The sequence below is a fragment of the Chionomys nivalis genome, chromosome 5, assembly GCF_950005125.1.
Source record: "Chionomys nivalis chromosome 5, mChiNiv1.1, whole genome shotgun sequence".
Taxonomy (NCBI): domain Eukaryota; kingdom Metazoa; phylum Chordata; class Mammalia; order Rodentia; family Cricetidae; genus Chionomys; species Chionomys nivalis.
The window spans coordinates 51,465,080-51,487,988 of record NC_080090.1 but is presented as its reverse complement, the minus strand read 5'-3'; the positions used below and the strand labels follow the sequence as shown (position 1 = coordinate 51,487,988).

The window sequence follows — 22,909 nt, the reverse complement described above, 5'->3', positions numbered from 1 at the left end:
CAATGTGTCTAATTTACCGTTGCCTTTCAGACTCAGAGAAAAGCACCTGCCTCTCACTAAACCTACAGATGGGTGGCACATTCCCTTTCCATGTGACCATTCCATCTAGTCCCCTGATTCTGCAAGTGCTCTTTTTCTGGGCGTTTCCCAGGTTTCTTCTAGCTGGCCATCACATCAGGTTCGTGAAACCGAGGCGGCAACCTGGTGTAGTGCAGGCTTTGGGCAGTAGAGAGCGAGCGCAGCTAACGAGTTCGCTTCTTTAGGGTCTGAATGGGGCGGAGCCTCGGGGGCTGGGCTGCCTAGCGCGCAGGCGCCAGGCCAGGCTACTTGGGCTCTCGGGGGCGGACGAGGGCAGAGCAGCTCTTGTTGCGGCTTGGGTAGCAGCGAGTTCGAGCCGCCTTCCCACTTGCTTCGGTTCCCCCTCTCCCGGTCCTTGGGGATTTTTAGATCAGCCCCTGCAGCTCGTTGCCTCCGTGCACTCTCTCCGCTTTCAGGATGCCGGTGACCGAGAAGGACCTGGCGGAGGACGCGCCATGGAAGAAGATTCAACAGAACACGTTCACGCGCTGGTGCAATGAGCACCTCAAGTGCGTGAATAAACGCATCGGGAACCTGCAGACCGACCTTAGCGACGGGTTACGGCTTATCGCGCTGCTGGAGGTGCTCAGCCAGAAGCGCATGCACCACAAGTACCACCAGCGGCCCACCTTCCGACAGATGAAGCTGGAGAACGTGTCGGTGGCGCTGGAGTTCCTGGACCACGAAAGCATCAAACTCGTGTCCATCGGTGAGTGTTGTGGCCCGGTCCTGCATTTGCAGAAATCGTGGTATCGGCAGAGCGCCCCACCGCGCATCGCTTCCCCGGGCCAGGTGTGGGCGCTGAGACGAGGGGGAGGTGGCCCTGGGATGAGAATCTAGGAACCTAGGCCTTTTCCACAGTGCCATCGTGGGCTGGGACCTGGCGTGATTGCTAAGAACTTCCAGCCACAGCTGCAGATTTGATTGTGGGACACCTTGGGATTGCTGGGGAAATCACCCTGATGGCTGAGCCCTAGAGTCAAATACCAAACCCTAACTTTACGCTAGCCAGGTGCGCCCTGTGTGAACCGCCGCGGTCGAAAGGGCGTTGGCTTGGAGTCTGGGAGACCTAGGACGCGCGACAGTTTTCTGGCTTGGAATCTCTTCGCCTAGGTGGAGACCAGACCTGGGACCCTCCCCTCCCCTTCCAACGCCGGAATGGGTGTGGGCTCCGAGGGTGGGAGGGGGAATCTTGAGGGAAAGTCCTCACTTCTCAGCTCTGTGTCAGCGTGGTGGGTCTCGTCAGGTTGAGATCATTTAGTGGTGATAGTAATTAGTGTCTGTAGAAGTTTAACTAAGGCTGACTGTGTGGCCACAACGTTCTAAGTTATCTCAGTACTTAATGTCCTGTGGACTGAGGTGTCATTAGGCCCATTTTACAGAAAAGGAGAGAAGTTTAGAGGGGTAGTTGGGTTCCCCAAGGTCCCCCGCAAGTAACTAAAAACTAAAGCAGGTGACAGCTAAGGTTTTTCTCTCCCCTGTCCCACCCCGTTCTCTGGGTCTTTCTGAGAAGGCGTTTGAGTCTGGCTTCTTTTCTGCTGTCTCAGGGTGAGAGTTAAGGTCTGTACTAGTTGGAAGTTTCTAAAGAGGTTTGTGAGTGTGGGAACAAAGGGGTTGTGTATGTGAGGACTCGTTCCTTGCCGGCTAAAGCATTTGTGTGTGTGTGTGTGTAAGATTTTTGTGTATACGTGTGCAGAGGATGTGTGCACTTCACACTGTGTGGACATGGAGGGGATTACTTAGGCTGGGCTTGTTTCCTCAGGAAACAAGGCCATTATAGTGACTCCTGTGACAGAAAGGAAGGTGGGTGTGGCATATGGGACTTTCTCCAGGGGAAAGGGGTTCCCTCTAGACTGAACCTCCGCCCAGCCTCATGCTCGACTTTCCCCACACCTGTGCTGGCAGGTAGATCAGCTTCCTACTTCCTGGGTCCAAGAAGCTACAACACCTAGCAGGATCTCCCTCCCGGGCGCGGCTGCCCAGTGGAGGAAGCTGCCTGGGGTACTTGTCTTCTGGGGGCCTACTTCCCATACTGAGGAGGGGGGGGACCTCAGAATTGCACGGGAAGTTCTCTTTCCTGTAAGGAATAACTCTCAAGGCCTGCCTGCCTGAGCTCAACTTGCAACCATTCTGTTTTAAAATTCGTGCTTATTTAATTAACTCAACAAAGAAACTTAAATTAAACCAGGAGTTAAACATGACATAGAATCGCTTACGGAGAAACCATAACACCAGAAAAAACATCAAGGACTGCCTAATTCACCGGCTGTTTACTTTTGGGCAGCTGTTTCCAGCATGGCTTCACAGCTGTGCTCCAAGATTGTGGGCCTCATTCTGGACTTGTTTGGTGGTCCCTTACAGTTTTCTAGTTGGTCCTCATGATTTCCAGTCATGAGCCTGTTGAGGCTTGGGCTCCCCACCCCCTGTTGCTTAACATCCCAGTTTTCTCCCATTCATTTGATTCATCTGATATAGGTCTGTTACCCATGGCCAGCTTGTTTCGGTAGACCATCAAAAGTTGTGCTTTTTTTTTTTTTTGGTTGTTCTTCTTTGTTTTTTTTTTTTTTGTTTTGTTTTGTTTTTCCCTGCTAAAATATTTCTTGGATCATATTCCCTAAAGTGGTATTCCTCGGTTAGAGGGTGTGACCACATACACTCCTCTCTAGTTGCTTTCCAGAAAGATCTCTTAGCAAACAGGTTTTCTCTGAAGGCCTTCCCACCTTGCTAGAGGTCTAGACTGCTGAGGGATGAGATGGACCTAAAGGCATCTTTTGGCTGCCCCTAGGGATGTTGTAGGTAATGACTGGACCATAAAAAATCATCTAGCTTGGACTTCCGTTTTCTTATTCACTGTTCACTTTATGTAGTCTTATGCACACCGTAGCACTTTCTTATTAGGGCCACCCACTAGGTGTTACATTCTGATATCATTGCCATTGAATATCCAGGATAACCAATTGAGAGTAATTAATTCCTTCTGATAGTGATCCTCCCAGGGAGTCCCAGGAGGGTCGGTACTAGGATGCCACACGGTTGCTGTTGTTATTTTCATTGTTGTTAGTGTCCCTACTTAAAGATCGGAAACAGTGCACTGGGCCCAGAATGCAGCTTTGCCAAGCTATTGAATTTGAACTTTGAGTGAATTTCTTTCTAGTGTCAGAGATGAAAACAATAAACTTGGGGCTGGAGAGATGGCTCAGCAATTAAGAGTACTGGTTGCTCTTCCAGAGGTCCTGAGTTCAATTCCCAGCAACCACATGTGCCTCACAATCATCTATAATGGTATCTGATGCCCTCTTCTGTCATGCAGGCATACTTGCAAGTAAAGCACTCATATACATACATATTTTTTTTAAACAAAACAAAAAGACAACACAGCCTCCCCTGTCTGGACTAAGGGCTATTGTAGCCTACACTTTTCAGGTTCAGAGTGTTGTCTCGACAACTGAATACCCAAAGTTTGAACCGTAGCCACAGATGCAATAGGGATCATGGGGCCCTTTATAAGTGACAGGATTAATCCTCTGGGCTATGATGAGAGCTCAGGAGTTAAACGTTGTGACTGTCAGGAGGTGAGTGGAGTCAGTTTGTGTTTTGTCTTAATGGTTGAATCTGTTGAGGAATATCTGCTTTCTCCATTGGTGGCTTTTATTGCGTTTTCCTGTGCTCCAGGGGCTCATGTTTTACTCCATAACCAGGGAAGATTATTGGATGAATTCAGGGCATCATGTATGCCTTGGCTAATTCCCAACAGTTTATTTACATTGTGGGAACCTTTAGAATCATGCCTGTAAGCCCAGCTGGAGACATAAGATGCTCAGCCACTGCCAGAGGACAGTGGCATACCTGCCAACAACTTCTGAAAGACAACCCCGGCTATTTATTTACTCACATTTGTGGTTCATCAGAAGTTGGTCCCACCCTAGGCTCTATCCCAAAATTGAAGGTTTTGTTTAGTTTCTTCTTAGGTCTGAGCAGTTCGCAGCAAAGCACAGCATGCTTAGTTATAGTTTTTGTAAGGAGTTGGCGGTTTTATTTACGCATTTTCTCCATAAATCTTTCGGACTTTTGGACAGTCCAGCTAACTTTGGAAAGAAAAGACGTCTCAAAGCCCAAGAATGACAATTGAGGCTGCTAGAAATTTGGGTAATATATTGTGGCTTGATCCTTTAAAAAAGGAATGCCTCCCTGCCTTTTTACAAGATGCAGCTGACCCTGATGATTATTTATCTTACCTGCACAGGATCAGCCTAAATATTATTAATGACTTCCCAAGACTTTGAGTCCCTGGATGGTGGGTCACCTTGCCACCCAGCATCTTTTCCTTCTTCCCCTTTGTTCTGCCATCATTAATCTGATGTTCTACAGATAGTTCCCACTTTGTAGTTCTTCCTGAACTAGCTAGCAAAAGCCAGTGTGTTCTCTTGGACCATGCAGTGTAAGAACCCTGAGAATACATATGTATTAAAATGTAATGTTTTGTTAGAATTGACATTCAGGGCCGTTTGTAACAAGACAGCCGCACATTACTGTGAGACGGAGAGTTAAGCACAAGCACAAGAAGTCTTGGTTTAATTCTTACTTGCCACAAAGTAGCTGTTAAGAATTTCTATGCCTCTGTTGTCTAATTGCTGAAATAGAAATAATAAATACCACCTTAAATGTTGTTACAAAGATTAAACAAGGTAATATTTTTAAAAGTATCTGGAACAGGGGCTGCAGAGTTGGCTCAGTAATTAGAGCGCTTAATGCCTCTGCAAAAGACCTGAGTTCAATTCCCAGCACCCACATGGTGGTGCATGACCTTCTGTAAATCCAGGTTCAGGGAATATTATGCCCTCTCCTGAATGCCGTAGGCACCAGGCGTGCACATTCATGCAGACAAAACACTCATGCACATAAAAGAATTAGGTAAAACATTTCAGGTGGCCGGAGCAGTTCAGGGCGCATTGTAAGTGCTGCTGGTGCCTGGTAATTAAACAAGGTACTGTTAGATGGTCTCAAGTCAGGCCGGAAGGGTTTCCACACTGAAAAGAAGCTCAAAGTCAGCACCACTCTGGGAGGCCAGCTCGACTGGCCAGAGTTGGTCCTACTTTCTAAAATAGTGCGGAGCTGCCTGGAGGGTGTCTGCTCCTTGGAAGGGGATGACCCTGGTGTGTTCTGGCTGCCCCCAGAGTCCATTCACACTTGCTTTGTTTCTGAGCTGGACAGGAGCTCCAGGCGCCTGTCATTCCAACCTCCCACCCAGTTCAGGAATCTCTGGGCCAAATCACTTCCAGATGGTGGCTGGGTCTCCGCTGAGCTCCAGCAGTCATGGAGCCAGCATGCCAGCCAGCCTTCATTCTTGGTTCTTGGAGAGTCTGTGGAAAGGAGGGCTTTTATTTGGAGCCAAGTATGTCTTTCAGCATTCCCACCCACAAGTCCAGGTTCTGCCCTGTAAGTAGGCATCACCAAGCAGGCTGCTCTTTGATTGAGGGTGACTACCTTGCATTTGGGACAGTAGATGCTCAGAACCCAAGCTTTTAGGCAATGGTCGGGGATTTTAGACATCTTGTTTGTTTGTTTGTTTATCTCAAACTATCTCACGGTTGCTTTCTTTGTGTAGCCTCATCTCTCCTGAAACTCTCTCTTATAGACCAGGGCAGCTTTAAACTCAGAGATCCACCTATTTCTCCCTCCTGAGTGCTGGGATTAAAGCATGCATCACCATGCCTTTTCATCTTGCTTTCTGGCTACATAGGACCAGCGTGCACTAGGCCTGCTAACCCAGGCATGAACCTAAAACTTGGATTATGATGCTCACTCTGCCCCACAATACCCTGATGTGTGTTGCTTTAATTTTTCTAAACCTTGGCTTCTCCATCTGCAAAATGAAAATAGGGTGGCAGAGAACAATATTTTTGATTAGACTGGGACTGTAACTCAGTTAGTAGAATTCTTGGGGTTTTTTTTTTTTTTTTTTTTTTTTTTGGTTTTTTCGAGACAGGATTTCTCTGTGGTTTTGAATCCTGTCCTGGAACTAGCTCTTGTAGACCAGGCTGTCTCGAACTCACAGAGATCCGCCTGCCTCTACCTCCCAAGTGCTGCGATATTAAAGGCATGCGCCACCACCGCCCGGCTTGTGTAGAATTCTTGCCTAGGATGTGCCAAGCCCGGAGTTTGGACCCTAGAACTGAATGAACCTGTAATGCTGGCACACATCTGTGGGAAGTAGAGGAAAGAAGATCAGAAATTTGAGGTCATCTTCAGCTGTGTAGCAAATTTCAACTTACTCTGGGCTACCTACATAAGACGCTGTCATACACACACATAAGTTGTAGCACAATGATGTTGACATGTTCATCTATTAATATTATTGTTCTTTTTTGTTTGTTTAAAACAGAGTCTTAATGTGGTCTTAGAATTCCAAATATTCTTGCCTCTTCTTTCCAATATTGGAATCCGTACAGGGCCTTTTGCATGCTATAGACAAGTGCTCTACCATCAAGCTATAGCCTTAGTTTTTTTTTCTTTCTTCATCTACCCAAGTCCCTGTTTTATTATTTTTTGTTTAACTTTACTCTTAATTCTAAGGAACTGGGTCTGTGTTAAACCCCACCTACCATAAATTTAACCGGTTAAGCCAGATAGAATGAGCCATTTCAACCTAGATGGTTACAGTTCCTACATTAATGATCATTGCAGTTGTCATCCATGCCATGCTAGTAGATGTCAGCCTCTGCATTGTTGCTGTGGCTAGTTACTTTTGAACGTTGCAATGAGCCCTGAGTACACTCAGGTTTATCATGTAATGAACAATAACATTTCTTTAAAGGCTTTGAGGTGGCTGCCTTGCTTTTCATGAGAAACTCAGCCCACGTCCTAGGGAGAGCTTTTCCTGGGAAAGATAATTAGAAAACCAGGTTGTTCTCCGTAGGCTATAATGCCAAAATGGTGAGGATTGCTATACTGGAGATATTAAAGAAGGGACCTGCTGACTGTTTGAATTATATTCCTTGGTGTAACAATTGGAGCTGGGGAGATTTAAAAAAAAAACAAAAACAAAAAAAAAACAACCCTCCTACCTATTCAATATGTTTTGTTTGATTGTTTTTGTTTGAGATAGATGGCTCTGGATGGCCTCAGCCTTCCAAAGTGCTGGAATTACAGATGCACTTGTGCTAGGAGCCTTCTTTCATTTGCCTTCAGTGTGTTTCTTTGATCAATGATAGTTACTATTTCTCTTCTACAAACTTGTCATGAAGTAATTGGATGGGATTTTTACTTCACCTATTGTCTTGTGGCAAAATTTACCACAGAGCAGTTGCCGCCATTAGTCTTCTTTCAGCCAGTCCCCATACTGTAGACTTGCCATGGCCGCATGCTTTTGTACTGTAAGCAAACACTGGTGATGACACAGAACTGGGCTGAGAGCTGCTGACTGCTGCTCCCCTCCCATCAGAACGTGGTTTTTCTGAGTAGTTCAGGTTGGCGGGACATCAATGTCGTACTGTTTCCTTGTCTATTCTTGGTACCAGCTCTGCCTCCGATGGTGCTGTCTGTGTGCTCAATGTTGAGGTGTGTCCCACTCAGCCTCTACTCTAACATCACGTGCTTTCATGCCTTCTGTCTGCTATGCATTGGTCTGTCCAGTTCTTATTCTAATCACCATTGCAAGCTCTGTAATGCTTTCTTTTATTTCTGAGATAGGGTCTCACTTTATAGTGCAGACCATCCTCAAGTCTGTGATCATCTTGCCTCCACCTTCTGAGTGTTTTATCTTTGCATTTTATAGGTACAAAAACTAAGGCTGAGATCCACAGCCCTTTATTAGTCAGGTATGATACAGGCTGTACCTGTCTGTCATTTATGTCTGACTGGAGGCCGGAGGGCCACTTGTTCCTCAGTATGGCTATGAATGTGGCCCAGTACAAAACTTACTTAAAATATTAGGTGCAGATTTTCCTTTTCTTTTGTAACTCAATCTTTTGGTTCTGGAATATATATGCAATCCAGTTCTATGGTTCTGGAGTATGTATGTAACTCAGTTCTGTGGTTCTGGAGTATGTATGTGACTCAGTTCTGTGTTTCTAGAGTATGTAGATGACTGTCCTGTTCTTATCTCAGAAGACTGACCTGTGAGAGTGAAGTATTCTCTTGTCAATCAGACTGTGCATTTGGTCAAGTAAAATAGGTCTATTGTAGAAAGAGGTTGCGGAAAAGACTTTTCTTCTTGATTGGGTGGTGGAGGTGTTTGGTTTATTTCTTCTTTTGCTTCAGATTTTACTCATTTGTAACATTAAATTTTCTTTCTACAAGCTGGGCCTGATGATACAACCCTCACCTGTTCGGGAGCTGACAAAAGAGGTTCACAATTTAAGGCCAACTTTGGCGACTTAGTGGGATTCTGTCTCAAAGTGAAAGTGGTAAAAATCAAAGGAGGGGTGGTGTCCATGGGGGTATAGTTAAGTGAGAGAATGTTTATCTAGAGTGTAAGGGCTGGGTTCGATCCTACTATTGGAAGGAGGGAGAGAGAGAAATAAATTTCCTAACGCGCTACAGAATTCTTGGGGCCCATTTACCTTACCTGTTTCAACACCAGGAGCATTGATTATGTGTAGAGGGGGCTTTCTGCAGTATCTTTAGACTTTTTTGTGATTTCTTTGCCTTTGGTTCTTATTGGGGAACAACAAAAGCTTATTTGCTTTGCGGGGTCTGCTTGGGGTCCTGTGCTGTGAGGCCTGGAAGCCAGAGGGGACGGAAATATCCTAGGAATTCCTTGTGGCTTCCATCCACCATAAAGCAGGTGTGGACTGGGGTGTGTGTGGGGTGGGGTGGGGCGTGGGGTTGGGATGTGAGCGCTGGCCTATCATGAGAGCATTGGTGACAGTGGACATTGGCCCAGCTCTGCTGTCAGAAATGACCTGTCCTACATCCCTTCCGCTACCTTTAAACATTAACCAGGCTGTTTTCTGAGGAGTACAGGGTTCCTTTCTGCTCAGGTCTGGCAATGATCCTTTATTTGGCTCTGGCATATCTTGCCTGCAGTTCCACCAAGTGACTTTCTGTTCGTTTTTCAGCTGGCCTCAGGCTGGCCACCAGCAGGAAGGAAGCTGTGTGCTTGAAGCTGAGCTTGTGTTGCCCATGGCCTTCACTCCTCAGAGGGGCTGTTTTGAGGGCCCATTCAGGGCTCAGCCTCCTGAGCACTTCAGGCCTGGCTTGTTGAAAGCCCTGGGTGTTTTAACACAGCACTCCTGTTCTCTGTATCTAAGGCCCTTTATGCTGGCATGAATTCCTTTCCTCATGGAGATTTGAAGCTCTTTTGACTAACTGGCTCGGTCACCTTACTGGGTATTTTCATAAGGATTTCGCCATGCCAGACAACTTTTCTGGAATTTCCTTTCCAATAGAAAGACAACCAGTGAGGCTGCAATTATTTGGAACTTAGCTTGGAATGTTGGCAACCTCACAATATAGGGAAAACGGGAGGGGATTTGTGGCAGGGACAATGTAAATTTGCTGTGACACATAAATTGAGATTTTAAGATGAAAAAAAAAAGCGGTTGGCTTTCCTTCCCCAAAGAAGAAACGGTCCTTGTCTCCACCTTGTGCTGACTGCGACTGAAGGACCGGCAGCCTCCCTTGCAAGCAGGGGTAGGAAAGGTTTCTAGTGGCTAAAGTCAGGTTCCTTTCTGCCCCCTAGAAGCCATCCCTCGAGGAAACAGTTTGCCTTTTATCATGTTGGTACCATAATTCGTATGTGACTCATTCTCACTTCCTTGCATGTTCCTGAAGGGACGTAACAGATTCAAAGAAAACAAGAATGATTCAGCATTCCACAGTCTGTCAGGCACTCTCTGGAGTCTAAGAATAAGTGACATTCTCATTGGTTATAAGGTGGCTAGAAATGGGGACAGATGTTATTCCTCTGGGTGGGTACCTTAGGGACCCAAATGCTAAAATCTTATTTTATTTTATTTTATTTTTGAGACAGGGTTACATATATCCCCAGGCTGGCCTTAAAGTTGGTGTGTAACCAAGTATGACCTTGAACTTCTGATGTGCTGTCACACCTGTTTTATTCCACGCCAGGGATCAAACACAAGACTTCTTGCTCGCTAGGCAAGCACTCTACCAGCTGAACTGAATTCCTAGACTTAGCAGGTCTTTGTGACTTGCTAGTTCCCTTAACTGAGCAGAGCTCTCACTGGGTTCTGTTCACACAACTCCTTTAGAAAGAGGTGGAACATACGGAGAAACCCTGTCTCGAAAAATCCAAAAAAAAAATAAAATAAAAAATAAAAAAAAAGAAAGAGGTGGAACATAGTGAAAGATCCGGGCTGTTCAGGTCCTCCAAGGCAGAATTCAGAGTGTCCTGAATAGAGGGGCGGTTGGATCCTGGTTTAGAAGCAACTCTAGGTGGCTTGTCACGTTCCTCAGCAGCTGAAGATGGCTAGCTGACATCTGGGACTGTTCTGGAAGGATCTAGGTGTGTTAGCCTTCCGTTTCCTGCAGTTGCCCCTCTCAACACAGTCCTTTCTGGGTCTCTTTTATGTGCTCTCTTTTCTTGATATCCAAGGGCAGTCACTTAGCTGGAGGTCCTTGCCCTGGCCTTAGGACCCATATCCCACCCCCACATTTGACTTGGTCTCCTCTGCTGTGGATCATAATTGTTCTAAAAAGCAGGGGCTGTGTCTTTTACCTCTGTGTCCCTGAGCTTGGCACTTAGTAGGGATTTAAGAGATAACTTACTGAATAAACAGTCTCTAGCACAGTGGATTGAATAATAAGCCCAGCACATTGACTTGTTTGCAATGTGCTTGTTTTGGGCAGATTTCAGGATATTTGTTTTTTGCATCTTGTTAAAGTGGGGATGGTGGGTGTCCCCGCAAAACAACTCATTTTTGGATCTGCGATGCAGAACTTAATTCAGCACTTCATACTCACCCTTTCAACACTGACAGTTGGTCATCAGCTACTAGAAAGCAAGGTTTCCCAAGTTGCTATGTAAAGCTCAGACAGTGAATTTAATAGTAAGTCACCAAGGATCAGATCCATGAGAAGTAAAGAATGCATATTGAGTGTTAACTACCAGAACTTGTTATAAAGGCTTCTCAACCATAGCTAAAGAAACTAAATTGCAACTTTAAGAGGTAGTTATTGCTATAATGTCCTTATACAGAAAAGGAATCTGAGGCAAACCCAGCTTGTCTAGTTGAGGGTGTGGCTGTTTAAGTTTTAAAATCTTTTTTAAAATTATTTATTTTCATTTTATGTGCATTGGTGTTTTGCCTGCATGTGTGTCTGTGTGAGGCTGTCAGGTCCCTCGTACAATTGCCAACTGCTATATGGATGCTGGGAATTGAACCCAGGTCCTCTGGAAGAGTAGCCAGTGCTGTTGACCACTGAGCCACGGATCCAACCTCAAGGTTTTAATCTTGTAAACTAAGTTTTTGAAATCTACTTCTAATGCATTTTTTCCTCTAATTAAAAAAGTCATATTTGTAGGCTGGTGAGATGGCGTAGGTTAAAGTGTTTGCCACCGTGCATAAATACCTGAGTTCAGTTCCTGGGACCCGCATGTTGGAAGGACAGGGAATACCTGAAAATTGCCCTCTAACTTCTTTCACATATATGATCCCTGGGCGGGCGCATACATACATACACACACACACACACACACACCAATTGATATATAAATAAATGTCATTTTAAAATTTATATTTGTAATTATTTACTTTGCCAAAAAAAGAAAAAACGAAGAACATTGAAAAGCATGGATCTCATCTTTAAAGAAGAACTTCAGTGAGTTTTTTTATTTCCCTTCAGAGAATCTTACTTACTGTTTCTTTTGGTTGTAATGGGGAAAAGAGAGATATGCTTTTTTTTTTTTTTTTTTTTTTTTTCAGAAAAGAAAGACTGTAGACTGGAACTTCTCATGCAGTCATTTGGTCACACTGGTGTTTGTACCAAGATTCACCTTTGAGTTTTAACTGTGCTTGGAGCAGCGTTAAAATTGAAAGTCTTATTTGCCTCTTATTATGGTTTGGAAGTCTCCATTAGTTCAGAAATATGTTTTGGTCAGGGGTGTTCCAGCTACTTCCTGTGGCTTAAAAGCTTTAGGACCAACTTGTACGGGGAGTGCCAAGGTCTGCTAATAACAGTTATTATGCTTGGTAACTGTTGCGATTTTTGGCTCATGTTTGGCCCCTTAGTAGAGAAACTCAGTTTAGTTTTTAGTTGCTCAGCTACATCCAGTTTAAAATGGGTTTCAGAAGTCCCTGACAGGGGAGTTGGACAGCCTGGTTTCTTCTTGCCTTTCTAGGGTCTTGTAGAGGTTTGAAAAATCACTTCGTGCTCTTAGGGAGGAACTATCTTCCCGGTACTTCACAAGGACACCAGACCAACAGAATATCCCGTTTCCATTTCCTGTGAGGCAAAGGAGATGGAATGAAAGCCACTTCTAACACAAACACTCTCCAGGCACTTAGAACTGTGGGTCAGAAAGACCCTGTTCATTCCTTGGGAGACGTTTCTGGAGTGTTCTGATAGGAGGAGGTACTTTGACCTGTCCCCCGTACTCTGTCCTGGAGTCAAGTCTTCTTGTACCCCTCCCCCCACTGGTGAGAGTCACCTCAGGCTAGAGGAAGAAGTGATCTCTTTATCAAGAGTGGGGAGAGGTGGTTTGAACCTTGGCCAGGAATTGGTCAAATCTAAGACTGGGACTTCTTGCAAGAGAAGAGGTCACTAAGTTTTTGATTAGCCATTGGGTGGGTACCATTTAGGCTAATGGTATTTTCTGGCCTTCTAGACCACCTTGTTAGAAAGATAGCAAGCATGATGATGCTTTTTGGTTTCTCTAGACAGGATTTCTCTGTGTAGCCTTGGCTGTCCTGGAACTTTCTCTGTAGACCAGCCTGGCCTCAAACTCAAGAAATCCGCCTGCCTCTGCCTCAGGAGTGCTGGGATTAAAGGTGTGCCACCGCCACCCAGCTATGACAATGCTTTTTTCTTTTTAAAGACTGGATCTCACATTGTAACCTAGGCAGGTTCAGCTCTTGGGGAATTCTTCTGCCTTAGCCTCCTAAAGGGTGGGATGATTAGAGTCTGTGACCATCACGGTGGAGGGCAGGCAGCAGGCACCAGACAGGTGCTGCAGCAGTAGATGGGAGCTTACGTGTTTTTCTGTAAGTAGGAGGTAGAGAGAGGTAACTGAGAATAGTTTAGCTTTTAAAATCTCAAAGCTCAAAAGAAAAAGCAAATAAAAAAGAAAAAAAGAAAAATCAAAGTTCACCCCAGGCCACATCGCCTAACTCTTCCCAAACAGTCCCACTACTGGGAACTAAATATTGAAATATATGGGCCTATGTGGGCCAATCTTATTCAAACCACCACAGGTTATCATTTTCTTTTTTAAATTTATTCTCCCTACGGAATTCTTTCTTCCATAAATCTATTTTTGTCATTTGCAACGTTTTTCCCTCCCATTTATTTTTTTATTTAAAACATTTTATTGAGCCGGGCTGTAGTGGCACACACCTTTAATCCCAGCACTTGGGAGGCAGAGGTGGCGGATCTCTCTGAGTTCAAGGCTAGCCTGGTCTACAAGAACTAGCTCCAGGAGAGGCCCCAAAGCCCCAGAAACTGCATCTCGAAAAACCAAAACCATCTGTGTGTGTGTGTGTGTGTGTGTGTGAGAGAGAGAGAGAGAGAGAGAGAGAGAGAGAGAGAGAGGGAGGGAGGGAGGGAGGGAGGGAGGGAGGGAGGGAGAGAGGGAGGGAGGGAGGGAGGGAAGCAGAGGGAGAGACCTCATGTGTACAGGTCTGAAAATTACTCTGAGGAGTGGTTTTCTTCTTTCCACCATGTGGATTTCAGAGAAGAAACTTGGGTCAACATCAGGCTTGGCAGTAAACATCTTTGGTTGCTGAGACATCTTGCCAGCCCTCTTTGATTTTTTTTTTTTTAAAGTGTAAGCCAGGCGGTGGTGGTGCACGCCTTTAATCCCAGCACTTGGGAGGCAGAGGCAGGCGGATCTCTGTGAGTTCGAGACCAGCCTGGTCTACAAGAGCTAGTTCCGGGACAGGCACCAAAGCTACAGAGAAACTCTGTCTCAAAAAAAAAAAAAAAAAAAAAAAAAGTGTATATTTTAGTGTGTGTGTGAGTGCGTGATGAGGGGGTCAGGTGTACATTGCTGCATCCCATGTGTAGAAGTCAGAGAACTACTTATGGGTGTTGTTCTCTCCTTCTATAATGTAGGTCCTAGGGACTAAATTCAGTTACCAGGTTTGCACAGGCAAGTTTACCTGCTAAATGATCTCACACCTTTTTTGTTGCTGTTTTTGGGTTTCGAGACAGGGTTTCTCTATAGACCAGATTGGCCTCAAACTCACAGAGATCCACCACCTCTGTTTTACAAGTGCTGGGATTAAAAGCCTGAGCCACCACACTTGATACGCTCTCTCTCTCTTTATTTATTCACTTTTATTCTGTGTATGTGTTCATGTTCACATGTGGGTGTGCTTGCTTGTCATGTTGGGGTGGGTAGGGCAGTTTTGTTTTTTTTTTTTTCATGGGTGCTGGGGATTGAATCTGATCTTCATATCTGAGTGGCAAGCAGTTTACTGAGCCATTTCCCCAGCTCATTTCTTTCTTTTTTGGTTTTACCTTCTCTGTATAAGAGATGGCCTGTGAAAGAATTGTGATAGCCTGACGCTTTTTGTGTACTCTGGCCACAGGAAGCTGTTTCTCTCTGCTCTCCAGACAGGCATGGTGAGTTGTAATCCCAGCTGCTGCTGAGGCTCAGGGTTGTTAGAACACAGGAGTTTGAAACCAGCCTGGGCAAAATAGAGAGACTCTACCCAAAAAGGGGCGGGGATTGCATTTGAGAGTCTGAAGTAGGTGAATTCACAGCCAGCCTGAGCTTCAAAGGGAGCAACAAAACCTGCAAATATTCTCCCTCACAGTCTTCTTGCTGTGTCTGGCTCCTAGCGCGTGCTCAGGAAATGACAACTGGTGCTGTTGAGTCCTTAGCCCTGGCCCCACTCAACCCTGGAAAAATAAGTCTTTCTGCTAATGTCGCAGGTACAGCCCCTGCTTATCTTTTCAGTGTTTAGTGGGAATGATGATGTGTAGCAAACTGGGAAGACAAGGCATTTTCAGGGTTAATCCTTGCTGACTCTGACTATCCTGCAAGCTTTCAGAAATCTGGAGCAAAAGAGCAAAGCGTGCTGGCTGCTTCCACCCATCCCCTGAAGACTAGCGGTCCCCGCCTTGGCCCTGAGTATCTTTCTCTCTCTCCCCTCTAATCCAGGCCCTTGACATCTGGAGCATTGTAGGGCTACAACACCTGCAACACTTTCACTGTCCTGGGTATGGCCTTAATCCCAGCATGATCCAACCCTGTGTGATGAGGCTTGTGATAGTATTTTTACAGTAGTTCTTGGGAACCACACTGGACATCAACGTTGCTGAGCCGGCATGGGTTTTAGGAAGCTGCCACTAGTGAATTCTGTGCTTTCTAACGCAAGAGTGGATCTGGAAAATGATAGCAGAGTTCTCAGTTCTCAGCAGCTGCCCCAGCCTTCCCACTCCCAGGCTAAAGGGCTATGTGTGGATCCTACACAGCCTACCTGCTTCCTCCATTTGCTTGCTGATCTCATGATCAGGTTAGACTTCTGTCTGATAGGGCAGCATTAATAACTGTCATTTTCTTTCCCGTGGCCAGGGAACATCCAGCCCCTTTCCCAAAGGTAGAGTTAGTGAAGGCTCTTGAGTGATGAAGGCAGAACTCCAGTTTAACCACAGGAAGGCATGAGTCAACCCAGGTGCTTTTTCCATGGGATGGGGCAAAAATTCAAACCCTTGCACAATGGCTCTTGTTTCTCCAGCTCCGGTAGTTCAGTGTTATCAATATGATCTGCAGGTGGCTAGCCCAGACTTAGTCTAGCTCTTATTTCCAGGTCTGTCTCTCTGGTCATTAGGACCTCCTTCTTTAAACTCAACTTCTCCATCTGCATCTCCTGGTTTTACATCCTATAGCTGTCTCTATTTCATTTTTCACTCAGTTTTATTTCTCCCTCCCCCTGCAGTTGACTCACTTTTACAACAGATGTAATTGAAAAGGAGACTTTGTGTCACTATCATAATGGAAAAGCAGCATCACTAAGTAAACGGAAGGTAACCATAAATAAATCCAAAACAGTGCTATAAAGTCCCTGCCGGCAGGCAGCTCGCCTGTGCTCAGCGTGAGGGGAAATGAGCAGGAGATGAGCAGCGTGGAAAGTAACCAGCAGCACACTCAGGCTAAGCCTTCTCCCGACCAGCTGATGGAGGGCAGGAACTGGGGAGAGAACCACATCCCTGTGATGCACAGTGGCTGGTAGTCACCGGCTCCGATTAGTAATGTCCAGTGGTTCCCTCCTTATCTGTGGTTTGCCTTTCTGTGATTTGTGACCCACAGAAATAAACAATGAGTAAGTTTTAAATTATACCCTGTTCTGAGTATAGTGGTAGATTCTGACACTACCCCACTCTTTCCTCCCTCAGCAGACCTCCTTCAGCTGTCCAGAGGGTCTACGTCCCACGTGTTTACCCTACGTCAGTTTTACAAATGTAATGTGGACCCAGAAAGCAAATTGAGGGATATTTTTACTGTGATAGTTTATTAACTTTTACTTACATGTTGTCTTAGTTTGGGTTTTTATTGCTGTCAGGATGACCATGGCAACTCTCTTTCTTCTTCTTTTTTTTTCTTCTGGTTTTTCAACACAAGATTTCTCTGTGCAGCAGCCTTAGCTGTCCTGGAACTAGCTTTGTAGATCAGGCTAGCCTTGAACTCACAGAGATCCACTTACCTCTGCCTCCCAAGTGCTGGGATTAAAGGTGTGTGTGCCACCACCGCCCAACTCTTATATGGCATGGATCATGGCAACTCTTATAAAGGAAAACATTTAATTGAGGTGGCTCACAGTTTCAGAGGTTCAGTCCATTATTGTCATGGTGGGACATGGCGACATATAAGCAGACATGGTGCTGGAGGAATAGCTGAGAGTCCTACATCTTGAAGGCAACAGGAAGTCAACTGAGACACTGGGTGGTATCCTGAACATAGGAAACCTCAAAGCCTACCCCCACAGTGACACACTTCCTCCAACAAGGTCAAACCCACTCCAACAAAGCCATACCTCCTGATAGTGCCGCTCCTATGGGATGATGGGGGACAGTTACATTCATACTACCACTCATGTGTAATACAATACATATATCTTCATGGGAATAACCACCACCAAAACTTGTGGTTGCCAGGGGTGTGTGTGTGCTTTAACTGGTGCACATAGTCCTGGGTTTATACCTGGATATGGTAGTGCATGTGTTAAATCTTAACACTGGGGAGACAGGAGCCGGTGGATCTCTGAGAGTTTGAGGGCAACCTGGTCTACATAGCTAGTTCTAGACTAGCCAAGGCTACACAGTGAAATCCTGTCTCAAAAACAAACCAAAAAAGGGATGTGCAGAGACTTTTGATTCTCATGTATTCTTCAGTTGAGTGGTAATTGTGTTGTGCTGTTCCATTCCTGCTCTTTGTGTCCGTGTGTTTGTCTGGACTGTTTCTCTTTTAAAAAGACTGGGAGTGTAGCTCAGTGGTAGAGCAGTAGCCTAGCGTGTATGAAGTCCTAGATTTGAGCTCCAACACTAAAACAAGTAAAAGCATAACTGGCTGGGAATAGTGGCACAAAGCAGCAGTTCTAGCTCCGAGGTTTGGGAAAAATCACTTGAGCCCCCCCAGAAGTTTGATCCAGACCAGGCAACGTAACAAGACTCTTAAAAAGGATTGCTATAGTGCATTTCTCTATTTAACCATGGAAAGGAGAAAAATATCTTGTGTTTATTATTCTGTTTGGTTGCCTTGCATACAGGTTTGAGCCCAGCTTGTAATAAGGAGAATAGATCATCCTCAAGATGTTCAGATATGATATTAAGACAAAAGACATTCATGCTTAGTAGGAGCCTTCCTCATAGATGTGTTGAAAGACCTGAGCTAATTAATTTAGCGTATAAGGCCCTCCCATTGCTTGTGAACAACAGAAGCTTGGGATTCCCAAAGACACAGAACTCCAGAAGCTTGCCTCCAGGAGCTTCCTGTCAATAGCTCTTTTGTCTGACAGAGATGTTTCTCAAGGTAATTCCAAAGAGTTGCTGAAATATTTGCACTGTGTCTAAAAGTAGGTAAAAGTCCAGGGTAGGGCATGATTTGTCGGTGGAATGAATGTCAGGGAGAGTTGCACTCTGGGAAAACCTTTGCACTGGCCAAACTCATTTTGTTAGTCCCCAACTATGGGACTGTGTACTGGTCTTTCTACATTAAAAAGTTAAAACGAACAAAAAAACCCAGTGTTATTGAGTATAATTCAGATATAGTAAGGGTACTTTTGCAGGCATATACACTCCCACCCTTAGATATACACACCTTCACATAGGAGAGTATCATTATCATTATGAAGACAGAATATACCTTGTATACCTGTGCCTTCAAAGTTTCTTTGAACTTTGACCTGCATCTTGACATCTCCCCATCACAGGCTTCTGAGTGCTGGGAATACGGTGGGTGCCATCATGCCCAGTTTGGTTCTTGTTTTATTTTTAAAGATAGATAGTATTTTTTTAAAGATGGTTAGTGAAAGTGATTATCACTTAACTTTTATCTGTCCTCCATCACAAAAGTTTTAAATTTTCATTGTAAATAGTTCTCGAAACTAAGTATAGACAAAAGTTCCCATAGTCTCACCACGTGGGCCGATTAGTGGCGTGGTGGGTACAACCTTTTCCAGCCATCACTTAAGGACTAGTCAGTAAGCTCCCCCACTGTGTGCCAAGTTACTACCAGCCACATAGCCTCCTTACTCATTTCCATTTTACAGGTAGGGAAACTGAGGCACCAAGTGGCTTTAGTGACTGGCCACATAGTCAAGAAGCAATAGAGGCAGACTGTAGTAGGGGCTGCGGGCCTCTTCCCACACCCCGGCTCATGGTTGCCTGGCTAGCTTATGCCCCAAAATAACGACACACAAACTCTATTCTTTTAAACACTGCTTGGCCCATTTCTGTTCATGTATGTAGCACCCCAAGGAGCGCTTACCGGGAAGATTCTAGCCTACGTCCATCCTGGGTCAGAGCTTCATCGCATCTGCCGGGGAGAGGGGAGCATGGTGCATGGCGTCTGCTCCAGAGAGCAGAGCTGTCGAGTCTGAGCTCACTTCCTCTTCCTCCCAGCATTCTATTCTGTTTACTCCACCTATCTAAATTCTGCCCTATCAGATGGGCCAAGACAGTTTCTTTATTAGCCAATGACCTTCCTCCATCATTTCCCCTTTTTCTGTTTAAACAAAAAGGAAAGGCTCTAACATAGCAAAATTACATATAGCAAAACAGTTATCAAGTAAGAATTACAGTTACAATATTTACATCTATTTTATCTTTATCATAACTAAAGAAAACTATATCTATCTATCTATTCTTCAACTCTATCAAAGACTCCAGAAGGATATAATATTACCTAAGCAAACAAGAAATAAGCAACTTCTAAACTCTAGAAATGACAGAGACATCTCGCTGCCTTGATTATAGCCCCTGAAACATGAAGTATGGCGGACAGTTCGACCTAGAAGTTGCAGGTTCACCAGAGAGCCCTGGACGATTTCTCCATGGTACTTGCATTATTTTGTTATATTGTTGCTAGAACACTATTAGACTCTACAGCCATACTTCATATTTCAGTGAGAAAGAAGCCTCAGGATTCAGTGTGATTTAAGCAGCCTGTGTCACCTGCCCTCTCCTCAAGCACTCACAGGCACATCACTGTTAAGTGAGTTTAGGTCACATGTTATACTCCCCAGTTAGAAATTAGGAATATTGAAGACAGGATAAAATGCCTGACTTTTCCCATAGGGCACTGTGGCACGATTAGAGTCCCCCTTCATTTTATGAAAACACGGTATCGCTATGTGTTTTTTACCTGATGACCTGGGGTCAGTGCCGTGTCCCTGCCTGTGAGGTGAGATTACCTGTTCATGTCACAGACGTGCACCCAAGCACACATACTATTTACATTTCTTTTTCTAAAGTTTTTTTTTTTTTTTTTTTTTTTTTTTGGTTTTTCGAGATAGGGTTTCTCTGTGGCTTTGGAGCCTGTCCTGGAACTAGCTCTTGTAGACCAGGCTGGTCTCGAACTCACAGAGATCCGCCTACCTCTGCCTCCCAAGTGCTGGGATTAAAGGCGTGCGCCACCACCGCCCGGCTAAAGATTTTATTTTTAAAAATTTTATATATATGGGGGCTGGAGAGGTGGCTCAGCAGTGAAGAACACTGGCTACTCTTCTAGAGGTCCTGGGTTCAATTCCCAGCACCCACATAGTGGCTCACAGCCATCTGTAAATCCAGTTCCAGGGGAGCCTGTGCCCTCTTACGGCCTCTGTGGGTACCAGGTATACATATGGTGCACAGATAAACATGCAGCCAAAACACCCATACATATAAAACAAAATAAAATAATTTTTTAAAATTTCCTATTATGAGTGTTTTTTTTTCATGTATGAATGTATACCATGTATGTTTCTAGTACCAAGGAGTTCAAAAGAGAGGTATTAGATCCTCAAACTGAAGTTACAGATGGTTGTGAGCCACCATGTCGGTGTTAGGAATTGAACCCAGGTCCTCTACAAGAGCAGCCAGTGCTCCTAACCCCTGAACCATCTTTCTAGTCCCCAGTTGATGTTATTTCTGTAGACCAGGCTGGCCTCAAACTCAGAGATCTGCCTGACTCTGCCTCCCAGGTGAAAGGCTTTGCCATCAACCGCACAGCCAAATTACGTTTCTTAGAATATGTTACTTAGCTATGAATAGGAAATAAAATCCGACTTAACTCAAAGTGTCATATTGTCTAGGCCTTCTAAAATACCAAGTAACTTCATAGACCTGCAGACACACAGAATTTTATTCCACCTGAAGAGAGTCCCAAGTTTGGGGTTGGTGAAAAGCATCAGGCACCCACCCTCCCATTTCTTGAGAAGGAAGAGCTCAAAGAAGAAATGAATGTTTGAGGAATAGGGGGTTTGGTTGATGTCTAGAATTTGTTAAAGGAAGCAAAAGACATAGCTCAAACCAGCAGCCTCTCATTTTGAATTTGATTCCAGGGTAGAAGAGTGTTAGGATGGGGTGGGAGCTTTGAGCCGTTGTTATGGCTCTTCATGGCACACACACCCTGAGCTAAAGGATGCCCCTTGTTGATGAGGCAGGAGAGGTGGCTGCATACTCATCTGGGGTTGCAATTGGGCATGATTTTTATTAGGACCAGGTTTCTGCAGGGAGGCAGTTTCACATGAAATCATCCCGCGCTCGCTGGTGAGCTCACCAGGGCCAAAATCCACAAAGCTTGATTGTTTCAGACCCATGCATGTCAAAACTTCTTAATTAATAGGACAGATTTACTTTTCTTTATAAATAAATCCACGCTCTTAAATGCTTCTGACTCGGATGAAAGAAATTGCCGGAGCACAGAGTACGGACAGGGCGGGCCAGCATCTCTGGTCCTTGGCGAACTGCTGATTATAAGTTCTGTTTCTCTTTTGTAGACTTGGAGAACTAGACCAGAATCTGGCCAGGAAGGCACTAGCACCCACAGAGTACTTAGTCCACAACGGACAGGCATTGCTGACCAAGCATGGTGTTCTTACTAAGCCCAGGCTTGGCATTAAAGTCCTTTTCACCACGTAGCCAGGTACACCACCATGCCTAGTTTATGCAGAGGTGGGGATTGAACCCGGGACTTCATGTATTTGAGGAAAGCATTCTATACCAACTAAGCCACGTTCCTAGCCCCTCAAGAGTTCTTTTCAGTCTGCTGCTTTTTGAAGTGGTTTGATCCTAGTGATGAAATAAATCCTCTGCCTCCTAATGGAAGCTGAAGCTCATGCAGTTTCGTTTTTTGGTAACTGCTGATGTGTTTGCTTTTGCTGTACTGAGCTCAAACCCAGGGCAAGTGTTCTGCCACTGAACTGTGTCCCCAACTCTAACCTATGGCTACTTGAATTGTCTCTCATGAAGTACCTACAAGGCAAGTTGTGTTCCATGGCTGCTCTCCCTTGCAGTGGTCCATATATCAGTAATAGGTGCACCTTTTATTTTTGGTGAGTGGGGTAGCTCCCCTCCATATCCATACAAGTTGCTTTTGCCTCTCTTTAAGCACTTACATTTTCTTGTAGTTCAAGAAACAATGCAGGTGTCTCCCCTTCTTGTGAATCCTTCTCCCAGCCCCCAGGTAGAGCTAATCCCTTCTTCCTCATGTTCCCACAATATTGTGAATTCAAATTATAATCATAAATTTGGCTCAATCCTGACTTTTTATACTAATATTGTAGTCTTTCAGGGTACTTGTATTGCTTTTTGATTTTTTTAAAATTTCCTTTTATTATTTTTAAGGGTATGGGTATATGTGTTGTGATGTGTGTGGGAGTGGGTCTGCGAATGTGAGTGAGTGCGTGGGTGTGGTGTGATGTGGGTGTGGTGTGATGGGGGGGCTGTACACAGGTACCTGAGGAAGCTAGAGTTATCAGATCCCCTGGAATTGGAGTTCCAGGCAGTCGTGAGCCCCCTGAATGCCAGTGAGAGAAAACTGAAATTCTTAGCGCTCCAGAGGCTAAAGCGTGACTGAGTTCATTGCCAGTCTGCTGTACAGAGGGCTACCTCCCTGAGAGCTACCTTGTCTCAACACTTCCTCCTCCAATGAAAGAGTTTGTTGAAGACCCTGAGCCTGAAGCTCGTTCTTACTGTTACAAAGAAAGATGAGTATGTGAGCTAC

The 22,909-nt window shown here is 45.0% G+C and overlaps 1 protein-coding gene across 4 annotated transcripts in view; it reads left to right on the top strand.

Annotated features, from left to right (window-relative positions):
• Positions 1 to 345: 345 nt before the first annotated feature.
• Flnb (filamin B) overlaps positions 346 to 22,909 on the top strand; it is a 143,484-nt gene continuing 120,920 nt past the window's right edge. For all 4 annotated transcript variants that reach the window (XM_057770284.1, XM_057770283.1, XM_057770285.1 and 1 more), the window contains exon 1: positions 346 to 787. In XM_057770284.1, the coding sequence (XP_057626267.1) occupies positions 496 to 787 (292 nt within the window). In that variant the 5' untranslated portion in view covers positions 346 to 495. The remainder of the gene's footprint in view (positions 788 to 22,909) is intronic.